This window comes from Hemitrygon akajei, chromosome 7, assembly GCF_048418815.1.
Source record: "Hemitrygon akajei chromosome 7, sHemAka1.3, whole genome shotgun sequence".
In the NCBI taxonomy this organism is placed as follows: Eukaryota; Metazoa; Chordata; class Chondrichthyes; order Myliobatiformes; family Dasyatidae; genus Hemitrygon; species Hemitrygon akajei.
In genome coordinates, this window is record NC_133130.1 from 65,656,142 (window position 1) to 65,669,570 (window position 13,429).

The 13,429-nt window shown below is 39.8% G+C and overlaps 1 protein-coding gene across 3 annotated transcripts in view; it reads right to left on the reverse strand.

Moving 5' to 3' along the window:
- usp34 (ubiquitin specific peptidase 34) overlaps positions 1–13,429 on the reverse strand; it is a 300,100-nt gene that overhangs the window by 37,537 nt on the left and 249,134 nt on the right. For all 3 annotated transcript variants that reach the window (XM_073051066.1, XM_073051065.1, XM_073051064.1), the window contains 4 exons: positions 12,484–13,118; positions 10,491–10,648; positions 2,982–3,060; positions 88–214 (listed from right to left, as the gene is read on the reverse strand). In XM_073051066.1, coding sequence (XP_072907167.1) covers positions 88–214; positions 2,982–3,060; positions 10,491–10,648; positions 12,484–13,118 — 999 coding nt within the window. The remainder of the gene's footprint in view (positions 1–87; positions 215–2,981; positions 3,061–10,490; positions 10,649–12,483; positions 13,119–13,429) is intronic.

Genomic DNA, 13,429 nt, shown 5'->3' on the forward strand with positions numbered 1-13,429 from the left:
ACCAAAACTCTGCATTAGCCAACCTAATGTTCATCCCACAGACATGCATTTTCAAGCCTTCCCACAACATACGAGAACTGAACAAACCTTTCCGCTGTAGATACGGTCGAGTTGATTTCAAAACAGATAGAAAAATAGAGAGAAGTTCCACTAAGTCTCCAGTTACATGGCAAGCTGTAGCCTCATGGTACATCATGTGCAAAGTATTAAAAGACTGAAAAAAAAATTATGGTTATATTTTAAGATATTCTTCTTAACAAAATCAACTTAATCCAATAAAGATAAAATTGTACAAAAACTAGTGGTGCTTGGGCAGCTGTCTGTCTGCACAATGATGAACTTCAGTTCCCTGTCACTTTAACAATTCTCAAAGTTGCAACAAGTTTGGTCTACAGAACGAGAGATCACAGAGTGATTTGGAGATAGTTCCTTGTGGACTTTACGTGCTAGCTTTAAAAAGTATGTGAACTGTCCGGACTTGTATGCAGAGTGGGGATTTGCTGGGTTATTAGGAAATTAGGAATGACCAATAAAAGGAAGCAGGGTGTAAGAGGCAATGTGGAAGTGGGCTGGGTTTAGAGTGGTCAGGATTTAGCACAACCGGCTTTGCCAACAACAGGTAGAGGCAAATAATGCTGAGACTTTTGGAATAATTTAGTTCATTGTAGAAGTTAAGCTTAAGAATTTAGAGCCAAAAGTGTAATAAATGCAGGCAGGATAATAGTTAAAGCAGTGGAAAGCTCCTTCTGTAAAGTGTGGGACTGCAGGGTACCTAACAGTCTTCCTGATGGAAATACCTGCAAGAAGCGCATTTAACTTTAGGTTTTGAATGACAAGGTTAAGGAACTGGAGCTGGAGCTGGGACTATCTGGGAGACTGAAAACCTCATAGATTAAATCTTTACTGAGGTGGTCACACACAGAGTGCAGGTTTCAGACAGTAGATGGGTGACCACCTGGGGAGTAAGCAGTTAGTGCAGGGTTCCCCTGTGGCCATTCCTCTCAGCAACAAGTATACCCCTGGGGAATGACCAATCAGGGCACAGCAGCAGCTCCCAGGCCTGTGGCACTATGACCTGCTCTGAGGCTCAGCAGGGAAGGGCAAACTCAGGCACAGCAACAGTGATAGGAGACTTTATAGTTAGGGGGACAGACAGGAGATACTGAGGCCATGAAAGAAATGCCAGAATGGTGACAGCCTCCCAAATGCTAGGGTGCAGGATGTCTCAAAGTGGCTGCACAATATTCTCAAGGAGAAGGATGAGCAGCCAGAGGTCATGGTGCACACTGGCACCAATGACATAGGTAGAAAGGGTCATAGGTCTTCTCAGCAAGTACAGGGAATTAAGACCATAAGATATTGGAGAAGAATTAGACCATTCGGCCCATCAGGGTGCTCCACCATTTCAACATGACTGATCCATTTCCCTCTCAACCTCATTCGCCTGCCTTCGCCCCATAACCTTCTGCATCCTGACAAATCAAGCACGTATCAACTTCTGCCGTTAAATACACCCAGTCACCTGGCCTGAATTCCACCGATTCACCACCCTCTAGTTAAAGAAAATCCTTCTAATTTCTCTTCTAAATGGACGTCCCTCTATTTTGAGACTGTGCCCTCTGGTTCTAGACTTCACCATCATTATACATAGCCCTTTCAACATTCAATCGGTTTCAATGAGATCCCTCCTCATTTTTCTAAATTCCAGCGAGTGCAGCCTACAATAGATGATTCCCGGAATCATCCTCCAAAATCAGCACATCCTTTCTTAAATAAAGGGCGCAAAACTGCTTACAATACCCCAAAGTGAGGCTTCAGCTATGCCTTATTCAGCTTCAGCATTATATCCTTGCTTGTATATTCTAGTCCTCTTGAAAATAATGCTAACATTGCATTTGCCTTCCTCACCACCAATTCAACCTGCAAATTAACCTTTCTGGAATCCTGCACAAAGACTCCCAAATTCCTTTGTTCCTTGGATTTTTGAATTTTCTCCCTTTTTAGAAAATATGTTTTTATTCCTTTACTAAAGTGCATGATCCATCTGCCACCTATTTGCCCACTCTCATAATCTGTTCAAGTTCTTCTGCAACCTCTCTGCTTCCTCAACACTACCTGCCTCTCCAGATATCTTTATATCATCAGCAAGCTTGGCCAACAAGAGGAGGGACGGTACTGGACCTGGTGTTGGGTATTGAGTCTGGCCAGGTGCCTGACCTTTCAGTAAGTGAACAGTTAGGGAACAGTGACCACAACTCCTTAAGACAGCTATTGAAAGGGATGTCGAAAGTTGATAGATTTAGTCAAGGAGAAAAAGGAAAAATTTGTAGAGCTTTGGAAGCTAGTATCAAACAGAGCTCTACTTTTATCTCCAACTTTTCTAGCTCTTGTTTGTTGATCCGAAACAAGTTTTCAGTCTCTTGACATTTTTGTTGCCCCTTTTCTGTGTACAACATTGATTTGCTGGATGGAGTCTTGTCCAAGTTCAATGACAGCAAACAAAATCATGTGGTTCAAAGTTTGTCCAAACTACAAATATGTCCATATGATTCTTGGCATAAAGGACCACAAAATCCTTAAGGAATGCGAGGTATCTTATAGAAACGGACAGTAATGGAACTCCCAAGAGAATACTCAATACAATTAATTGCAATTCAGTGATTTGAGGTGCAGAGAAGACAAAGGAAAATTAAACATATTGATTTTTAATAGATGACATGCCATTCATTCTTGCTGTTCTTAATATATCAGTTAAGTTAGTCATGTTGAAACGTTCTTTCTGATATACCCACAAAAATTCAGGAGGATACTATCTGATGCATTCTGTTTGGAATTTTGGGCTTAGATTGGGTCCATTTAAATAGGTAGTTCTGAAATGAATATATGATGGTACATTATACACTTGTGCAAATTTCATATTTTTTCAAATGCCGAGTATGAAAGTACACAACAATGAATAAAAGACAACCAATTTAATGTACCTCCGTCATCAGAATCAGACCCCGATTGAAAACCACTAACAATCTATCTTCATCTGTCTCCAAGAGTATTCTGAAGGCACTGTAATAATAAAATGGTGAAATAAGGCATATTAAAAAAATGAGATATTTTGATGGAATACCACAATCCACTAATGATTAATGCTATTTACATACATTTTCATTATCTCTGATTGCTCATTTTTGACAGCATCCCTATTTGTTGCAATTACCAGAAAATCTAACAAATATAGGTATAATAATCACTATCTTATTTCCCTTATAATTACATATATCTTTCAATCTATAAATAATCAAAACTAATCATTTAAAATGGCACAAATTTTGTATAAATTTATTACAAAGAACATGGATTGATTAATGGCTTTTTAATTCATTAAGATATTATTTTGAATTGTTAATGAAAATATAACCGATGCATTATATATGGGTTTGGAACTTCTACTGCATGGTACAAACTTATTACACACTGCTGAATTCAGTCTTTAAGATCTCTACAGCAATGCACTTCCAGAAGTTAGAACTAAGTTCCCCAAGCTTAGGAGGCACATGTATTGTTCAGTTCAGGCCCCTAAATTAGAGTCTAAATCACCCTAAAGAATCAGTTACAGGGTTCCTTCACCTTGACTGCTACCAAGGAGTTTGACATGTTTTTACAGCTGGATGACTTGTTTTGTTAATTATCACTTTGTTACTTCCATCACTCCCTCCAGCACTGTTATTCTCTGGCCCCCATGATTGTTACTTTGAGTCCACCTTCTCCCCTGCCTGGTGCTCTATACTAATCTACCACATCCCCTCTCCCAATTATTAAATAGTGCTATCTGAAGATCTTGGTGAATGTCGACACACCCACTAGCCACGTAAACCCTAACACTATTTTCAACAATACTTCCCCCCCCCTTTTAACTTGTACTAATGCTATTATGTTTATTTTAGCCTATTTGAAATGTAAATTATGCATAACTTAAGCCAACGCTGGTCTACGTAACTTATATTTGTAATATACCACGCTGCTGTTTCAAAAAGCAAACTATTGTGTCACTTACATATATCATGGATAAATATGCCATTAGCAATAAACTTGAAGTATTGAAATATATCAGGAAACGTGTACCCATATAAGTATTATTTGTTTATTAGAGGAAATATAATAGCACATACAGGAAACTTACTTTTCTGAAGCAAAGTTAGGGCAAACAGGCATGCTTCTACTAAAAGGTTTAACAAATTGAGAGCGGCCTTAAATAAATTGCTAGAACAGACAAGCTGCTGGTGGATGAAACTAAATATAACATGTTATGTTATAAAATTTGGGAAGAGAAAGAAATGCTGTGCGTTCATGTAAACTTGCAAAACAGAGACCCTCTTAGATGTTCAAGTATAGTGGAAATGAATTAAAATAAGCAAACAATTTACTGTCAGCAACCCTGTGCCCCAGCCAAATTGAATTTCATATCAAAATTCCAAGTAAGTAAAGTGAATGCACAAATACATAAGGGGAAAAGACATTAACCACTTTGGATCTTATAAATGTGACATTCATTTATCAGATGAAGATACATTCAGACTCCACATAACACTACCCCACATTGCACTGATTCATTACAATGCGGTTATTCTATTCTATATCGAAGTTTTTAAAAATGACCAAAATTCATTCTAAACAACACTTAAAACTTCTCAAGAGCAGCCACCATTACAGTAAACATTCAATCGGTCAATAAGAGGGCTTTACATACACTCTGAGCCACTCACAGCCAATCACGTATTAGTTCATGCTCTGCTTCCCACGCGTGTGTAAACATTCTTGTTCCTTCATCAATTTATTCCATTTTTTTTCACCTATAGTATCTGGAAAACAGCCTGCAACTTCCAGTGAGGGCAGTACATCTAAGGTGTCTTGGAAAAGCATTAGCATGGATGTGAAACTGCAAGTGATACAGTGTTTGGAAGCTGGTGAGCATCAGGTTGATATTGGCGTCTCTTTGAAATAGGCTACATCGACAATCAAAACAATTATTAAAAAATGCAGACAAGATAAAAGCTTCTGCAACAATTACCTCAAAGTTATCATCAACAAAGGTGAATCATTCAAGGAGGCATTTGCTTAAAAAAATGGAAAATAGATTAAATATATGGGTGGATGACCAAACACAATGAAACATGCCCCTAAGCCAGCTGGTAATAATGGAAAAGGCAACAAGCATCTTCAATCGTATTCAAGAAGAAGAAGGTATGTTGGTAACATTCACAGCCAGCAGAGATTGGTTTGATAGATTTAAACAGCGCAGTAACCTCCCTAACATATAGGTATCTCTGGTGAAGCGGCTAGTGGAGACTGCAAGGCAGCTCAGGAAGTTCCTGCAACACTGAAGCCCATAATTAAAAAGAACAATCATCCTCCCAAGCTTGTCTTCAATGTGGAAAAGAATGACTTCTCATACTTTCAACTCCCAAAAAGAAAAACCTGCATCTGGGTCCAAGGCTGCAAAGGACCGGTTAACTCTCTTGCTAGGAGGCAATATTTCAGGTGACTTTAAGTTAAAGGACAAACAAGAGAAAAACTGCAGACACTGGAAATTCAAGCAACACACACAAAATGCTGGAGGAACTCAGCAGGCCAGGCAGCAACTATGGAAAAGAATATAGATGACGTTTTGGGCAGACCCTTCAGCAGGACTGGAGAAAAAAAGATGAGGGGTAGAGTTAAAAGGCAAGGGGGGGGGGGAGGGGAGGGAGAAACACAAGGTGATAGGTGAAACTGGGAGGGGGAGGTATGAAGTAAAGTACTCAGGTTGGAGGAACACCACCTTATATTCTATGTGGGTAGCCTCCAACTTGATGGCATTAAAATCGATTTCTCAAACTTCCAGTAATTACCCCCCTTCCCCCTCTTCTTCACCATTTCCCATCCCCCTTTCCCTCTCTCACCTCATCTTCTTGCCTGCCCATCGCCTCCCAAAGGGCTCGTCCCCCTATCTTTCTCTCCTATCAGACTCCCCTTTCTCCAGCTCAAAATCTCTTTCACCAATCAACTTCCTAGCTCCTTACTTCACCCCTCCCTCCCATCCCCCACCTTTTAACTCTACCCCTCATTTTATTTTCTCTAGTCCTGCTGAAGGGTCTCAAGCAAGAACATCAACTGTACTCCTTTCCATAGATGCTGCCTGGCCTGCTGAGTTCCTTCCAAGCATTTTGTGCATGTTGCTTTAAGTTAAAACCGATGATTGTATATCACTCTGAAACACCACAAGCAAAAAAAAGCATTTTAAAGTCAAGTTTACTAGTGATTTGGAAATCAAACAAGAAAGCCTGGGTGATGACTGATGTTTTCCAAAATTGGTTTGTTTCACATTTTTGTCTAGCAGTGAAGCAGTACTGTGAGGATAAAGCATTGTTGGTGTTTGATAATGCCCCAGGCCACCCTGAGAATCTTGATACACTTCAGAGCTGCATTCCTGTAGGAGTGGTTTACCTTCCACCCAACACGACCATTATTACTCCAACCAATGGATTAAGGAGTAATATCAAATTTTAAAGTTTACGACCTTTATTGCATATTTACGCAACTTGTAGAGGAAACAAAAGGACAAGACAAATGATCCGTCATGCAATTTTGGAAAAACTACAACATCATGAAAGCTGTAGACAATATCAGAGCAGCCTGGGATGAAGTAACTTCAAGCTGCATTAACGGAGCGAGGAAGAAGCCATGGCCAGAAGCATGCAACGATATCCAAAGCTTTCAGTCATCCAAAGTATCATTGAACTGGCCATTGAAGCAAGATTAGAGGATGTTAATGATGGCGATGTTGAAGAGATACTGCATACTCATGTGGAGAGCCTTAATAACAAAGAGCTTGGAAGAGAATTGGAAGAGCAACACATCCTGGTGAATCTGAGGACACAGATGGAAAAGAGGAAACACCAGCAAGAAACCTCACCACAAGATTTCTCAGCACTAGCATTACCACAATCACACAAATCATGGACCAGTTCATCGACAAATACCCTGACTGGCAGTGAAGCAATAAGGCAAAGAGAGGTGCTCTCGACATGATTTCCTGCAACTGAGAACTGCTTCATGAAAGAAAACTTAACAAAAGGGCGTCAAATTTCGACGCCTAATTGAAGCCAAAGTTAAAGGAGGACCCACAGCCTGGTCCTCCTCTAAGATGTAAAGATGTAACCACCACCCACTTCCCTCCGCTGCCTGCTGCGATGTGTTGCTGCTCCACTGATGTACAGGTTAGGCCTATTTGCGCATTTGTAACTCCACGAATTACCGTGTGTACATAAAACATATATCTCAGGTTTGATTTTTTAAAATCAGGCATTCATGTGCATTTACAAAATGTTACTATGACTCCACATTGCACTGATTTACATAGCACTCCACCGTCGACGAATGTATCCTCAACGTTAAGTGGGATCTGAGTGTATCATGATACATTAGTAAAAACTATTAATGCAGAAATTTGCCCATTCACCAGCCAATTTGGAGGGTAATATTTATTGGACTTTATTGCAAGAGAGATGGAGTACAAAACAGTGAAAAGAAAATTTATGTTTGATCGTACCAAGTTCATCCTGGGGGAAGCAACACTGCCTGCGCCTCTGGCACAGTGTCTGGCCCTGTGGCTCAGAAGGGTAGGGAATGGAAGAGGATGGCAGCAGTAATAGGGGACCCTATAGTTAGGGGGTCAGACAGGCGATTCTGTGAATGCAGGAAAGAAACACGGATGGTATTTTGCCCCCAGGTGCCAGGGTCTGGGAAGTTTCTGATCGCATCCACAATATCCTGAAGTGGGATTGAGAGCAGGTAGAGGTCATGGTACATATTGGTAAAACAACATGGGTTGGAAAAGGGAGGAGGTCCTCAAAACAGACTATAGGGAGTTAGGAAGGAAGTTGAGAAGCAGGACCTCAAAGGTACTGAACTCGGGATTACTGTCTGTGCCACGTGACAGGGCATATAGGAACAGAATGAGGTGGAGGATAAATGCATGGCTGAGGGATTGGAGCAGGGGACAAGGATTCAGATTTCTGGATCACTGGGATCACTTTTGGGGCTGGCATGACCTGTACAAAAAGGATGGGTTGCACTTGAATCCAAGGGGGACTGATATCCTGGCAGGGACTGGGGAGAGTTTAAACTAGAATTGCTGGGGGGTGGTAAGAGACAAAGGAAGGGGCAGTTGGCTCACAAATAGAGAAAGCTTGTAGACAGTGTGAGAGGGAGGATAGGCAGGTGATGGAGAAGGGATGCGCTCAGACCAATGGTTTGAGATGTGTCTATTTTAAAGCAAGGAGTATTATGAAAAACTCAGATGAGCTTAGATCGTGGATCAGTACCTGGAGCTATGATGTTGTGACCATTACAGAGACTTGGATGGCTCAGGGTAAGGAATGGCTACTTTGAGGGCCAGACTTTAGACGTTTCAGAAATGACATGGAAGGAGGCAAAAGAGGTGGGGGCGTGGCACTGCTGATCGGAGATAGTGTCACGGCTGCAAAAAAAGGGAAGTCACGGAGGGCTTGTCTACTGAGTCTCTGTGGGTGGAAGTTAGAAACAGCAAGGGGTCAATAACTCTACTGGGTGTTTTTTTAAATATAGAATACCCAATAGTAATAGGGATATCGGGGAGCAGATAGGGAGACAGATTCTGGAAAGGTGTAATAATAACAGGGTTGTCATGGTGGGAGATTTTAATTTCCCCAATATTGATTGGCATCTCCCTAAAGCAAAGGGTTTAGATGGGGTGGAGTTTGTTAGGTGTGTTCAGGAAGGTATCTTGACACAAAATGTAGATAAGCTTACAAGAGGATAGGCTGTACTTGATCTGGTATTGGGAAATGAACCTGGTCAGGTGTCAGATCTCTCAGTAGGAGAGCATTTTGGAGATAGTGATCACAATTCTCTCTCCTTCACCATAGCATTGGAGGGGGATAGGAACAGACAAGTAAGGAAAGCATTTAATTGGAGTAAGTGGAAATATGAGGTTATCAGGCAGGAATTTGGAAGCACAAATTGGGAACAGATTTTCTCAAGGAAATGTATTGCAGAAATGTGGCAAATGTTCAGGGGATATTTGCATGGTGTTCTGCATAGATACGTTCCAATGAGACAGGGAAAGTTATGGTAGGGTACAGGAACCGCGGTGTACAAAGGCTGTAGTAAATCTAGTCAAGAAGAAAAGCTTACGAAAGGTTCAAAAAACTAGATAATGATAAGAGATCTAGAAGATTATATGACTAACAGGAAGGAGCTTAAAAAGGAAATTAGGAGAGCCAGAAGGGGACATGAGAAGGCCTTGGTGGGCAGGATTAAGGAAAACCCCAAGGCATTCTACAAGTATGTGAAGAACAAGAGGATAAGATGTACGAGAATAGGACCAATCAAGTGTGACAGTGGAAAAGTGTGTACGGAACCGGAGGAAATAGCATAAGTACTTAATGAATACTTTGCTTCAGTATTCACTACAGAAAAGGATCTTGGCAATTGTAGGGATGACCTACAGCAGACTGAAAAGCTTGAGCATATAGATATTAAGAAAGAGAATGTGCTGGAGCTTTTGGAAAGCATCAAGTTAGATAATTCACTGGGACTGGATGAGATATATTCCAGGCTACTGTGGGAGACGAGGGAAGAGATTGCTGAGCCTCTGGCAATGATCCTTGCATCACCAATGGGGAGGGGAGAGGTTCTGGAGGAATGAAGGGTTGCAGATGTTATTCCCCTATTCAAGAAAGGCAGTAGAGATAGCCCAGGAAATTATAGACCAGTGAGTCTTACTTCAGTGGTTGGTAAGTTGATGGAGAAGATCCTGAGAGGCAGGATTTATGAGCATTTGGAGAGGCATAATATGAACAGGAATAGTCAGCATGGCTTTGTCAAAGGCAGGTCGTGCCTAATGAGCCTGACTGAATTTTTTGAGGATGTGATTAAACACATTGATGAACGTAGAGCAGTAGATGTAGTGTATATGGATTTCAGCAAGGCATTTAATAAGGTACCCGATGCAAGGCTTATTGAGATAGTAAGGAGGCATGGGATCCAAGGGGACCTTGCTTTGTGGGCTGCTACATTTCCGATTTGCAAACTGTTCAGGTTATGAGCAGTTCTCAGGAATGGAATGCCATCGTAACTTGGGGGAGGACATATACAGAAGTAGCACAGATTTTAATTGCCAACTACTGGAAAAATACATTCATAAAATTAACCAAATACATAATAGGTTGGATCTATGAGATAATGTGCTTGCCTTTCAGAATACACGAAAGAAATAAATTTCATTAGGTTATGGTCAAATTTCAATTTTACTTTCAGTCTAATTCCCAGAGATATAATCAACCTTATAGGTTCACCAGAATCAACTTCCAAAACTATTCTGATTAGGATTTCTCATTTAATACAATACTTTTCAAATCTAAACCCATTATGTGGAGTGCATTTAAATAATTATTGATATTATTTGCTTTCATTACCTAATAAGTGTAGTCCAGCATGAGCGCCCATCCAGACATCGCAAATAGCAGCTAATGGTGGTTTTTTTGAATTGCTTAATGTCTTCCAGTTCCTCTTCTCTCATATCTGGTCTCTGAGCTACAAATAGCTGCATAAGATTGAACAGTTCTTCTACAGCCTGTGTAATAAATAAAGAATAATTTAGTACAGGAATGGGGCAATTTCAACAATGAAAATTATTTATAATTCAGCTCAACAAATTTGCTTTACGCTGCATTGGCTGTGATCAGTGAGTTACATGAAATGACTAACTCCTATTGAAGTATTTTTGTGGTTTTTACTACAGTAAGAGACAAGCCCAAGATATACTAATTACTTACTGAGCTTTCATGTTTATCACTTATCTTTACTGCTAACTTTATGCTGCTGTCCAACTAAATCCCTAATATTAATGACCTAATTTTTTTAAGTAGACTTGGTACACTTGAGAAAAGGGTGACTTTATTGTGAATGGTAAAGTATATCTGTGAGAGACTGCTTCCAAGGAATCTGAGTCAATAACCTTAAGAAAAACACAAAAAGAAATTAATTCCAGCAAAAGGCATGCCAGCAATCGAGCAGTTATGCTTTTTCCAAATTGCATAAACCTATTCAATAATGTCTAACAAAAGTCATATGGCATGATATTTGGTATGTTCATATCTGCATGCTAAAATCATGAATAAAGAAGCTGACTTTTCTCAGGATAACTACAGCTGGTTAACTGGCATGCTAAAAAGTAAAGGAACCAAAACTATCATCTCAGAATCACTACCATAGTTACTGACTTACCAGAGGGTAGCAATGAGATTCACAAAAAACTGGGGGGGGGGGGGGGGGGGTTCATGAATGTAAATGATTTTAAAAAAGAAACTGATTACAGTTTTTAAAACAGTTTCCATCAGAAATGTAAAACAAAGAAACTGATTTCTCAGGAGGAAATTCCTTTAAGAAGTTTTAACTAATTGTAAAAGGTATTAGAAATAAAAGATTCAAACGATACCCATGAGGAATGTAGAATCTTAGTTATAAATTGAAAAATATCTATTTAGATTTTAATAATCAGTCAAAAAGCATTTTGTTGGAGGGCCTATCACTGCAAAACAAGGATTAAGTGTAGTTTAAGAGATATTGTGTTTCAATGGTTGGAAGAGACAGAACAAAGATTGGTTGAGTATACAATTGAAGCAAGCTAAGTTTCACATTTCGCTTCTAGAAAAAAGGAGTAGGTATATTTCAGTATATTGTTTTGTTTTGCCTCTTGCTAGCTTTGGCCTATCTGTTGCCAAAATCCTAATCCACCACTAGTCTTGATTGTTCCCATAAATCTGATTCAGTTTCCTGCCCTCCACAGTTTAAAAACTGCTAAAGCTTGCTGTCAACATCTTAACCTAAGCCAAATCTACTCAACACCTGAGCTAATGACATTTTAACTTTCAGCCATTTAGGCTCCATGCAAAGATTTCTCCCTATGCAGAATTTGCTGCTTCTTTTTAAGCTTCCAGAACTGGACCAAATATTTGCTGATTCATTCTTCATTTAAGTCTACATTAGGTTTTACCCAAATAGCACTTCTCTCAAGGACAGTGCAATAATTTTCTCCATAAGCATTACATAAATATAAGTTTGGGAATCAAAGCAACTTTTCCTCTCTAGTTAACTTTATTATACCTGATTAACAAAAAAATATACGTTGAAAATGGATGCCAGAAATGAGAAGTTCTGTTTCATTCAACAACAATGGATGCCTCGAGAGTACAATGATCTAAACAACGACAATGGTAAGTATGACCAACATCAAACTAAAGGTCACATCAATAACCAAGTTCACGATTTGAAGTTCAGCAGTTTGTTCTAGATGCCATCCCGGTAGATTAGGTTATGCAATAATAGAAACAGTTAGAAATGTGCTAAAGTTAATATGCAGTAAAGTTCAATCTGGTTAAAAACCATTAAACAAATAGCTATACTTACCCCTGGATATTGGCTTGCATGAGGTGTAAGATTTTTGAATGCCCACTGAATATTCTGATGAGAAGCTAACTGCCGTGTGAAAGCAGGGGACTGTTCACAGCACAGGCGCAAAATCCCATAATATGCAGGAAGCATCCCACGGTTAAACAGAACAACGTCTTGGTCATCATGATCGGCCAAGATGTAATTAAAAGCAATATTTTTTGTCACAACGGGATTCTGTACAATGAAGCGCACATTTTCTGGGCAGTCCACACACACATTATACCAGAAAATGAGTAAAGCCTGCTTATTGTGGTTTGTTGCAATAGCAGGTTCAGACAACTTAGGCTGGAAGAGATTCCACAGGTCCATAAAATAACTAGAGAACATCAACTTCTCAGTCTTTGAGACCAAACAATAGGTCATGAAGCTGAAATAAGGTACTAATTTTGTGGTGCCATGAACAGCAGCATCAACATATAGCTTGGCTCTTGAAAGCAGTCCCAAGAGAACATTGTACACCTGATGAAGAACAACAGTTGTGTCTGGACTAAGAGGCAAATCACGTGTAGGATTGTGCAAGGAACGTGTAGATCGGAACATTTGACGGAACGAATTACTTGGAATGAGTGAAACCAAGAGGTAAGCTGCAGCTGTAGAAATAAATAAAATTAAAATCAATTCAAAAGATCACTATATCTGATCATTTATCATTTCAGAGCTCCTGACTCAAAGCACAGTATTCTGAATACAGGTTACATACATGCAACTTAAGTAATGCCTGAACATACAGTTAAGTATCTGGGAGAATAGCAGCATCGTTTTGCTGGCTGCTTTGGGGCTAGAGGCATCTACTGCTATGTGGGAACATGGCCCAACAGATAAAATGGAACAACTTAGATTATGACCAGTTTACAGGAATGGAACTCTGCCAGTAAGTGGGGAGGACCTGTACAAAATTTAG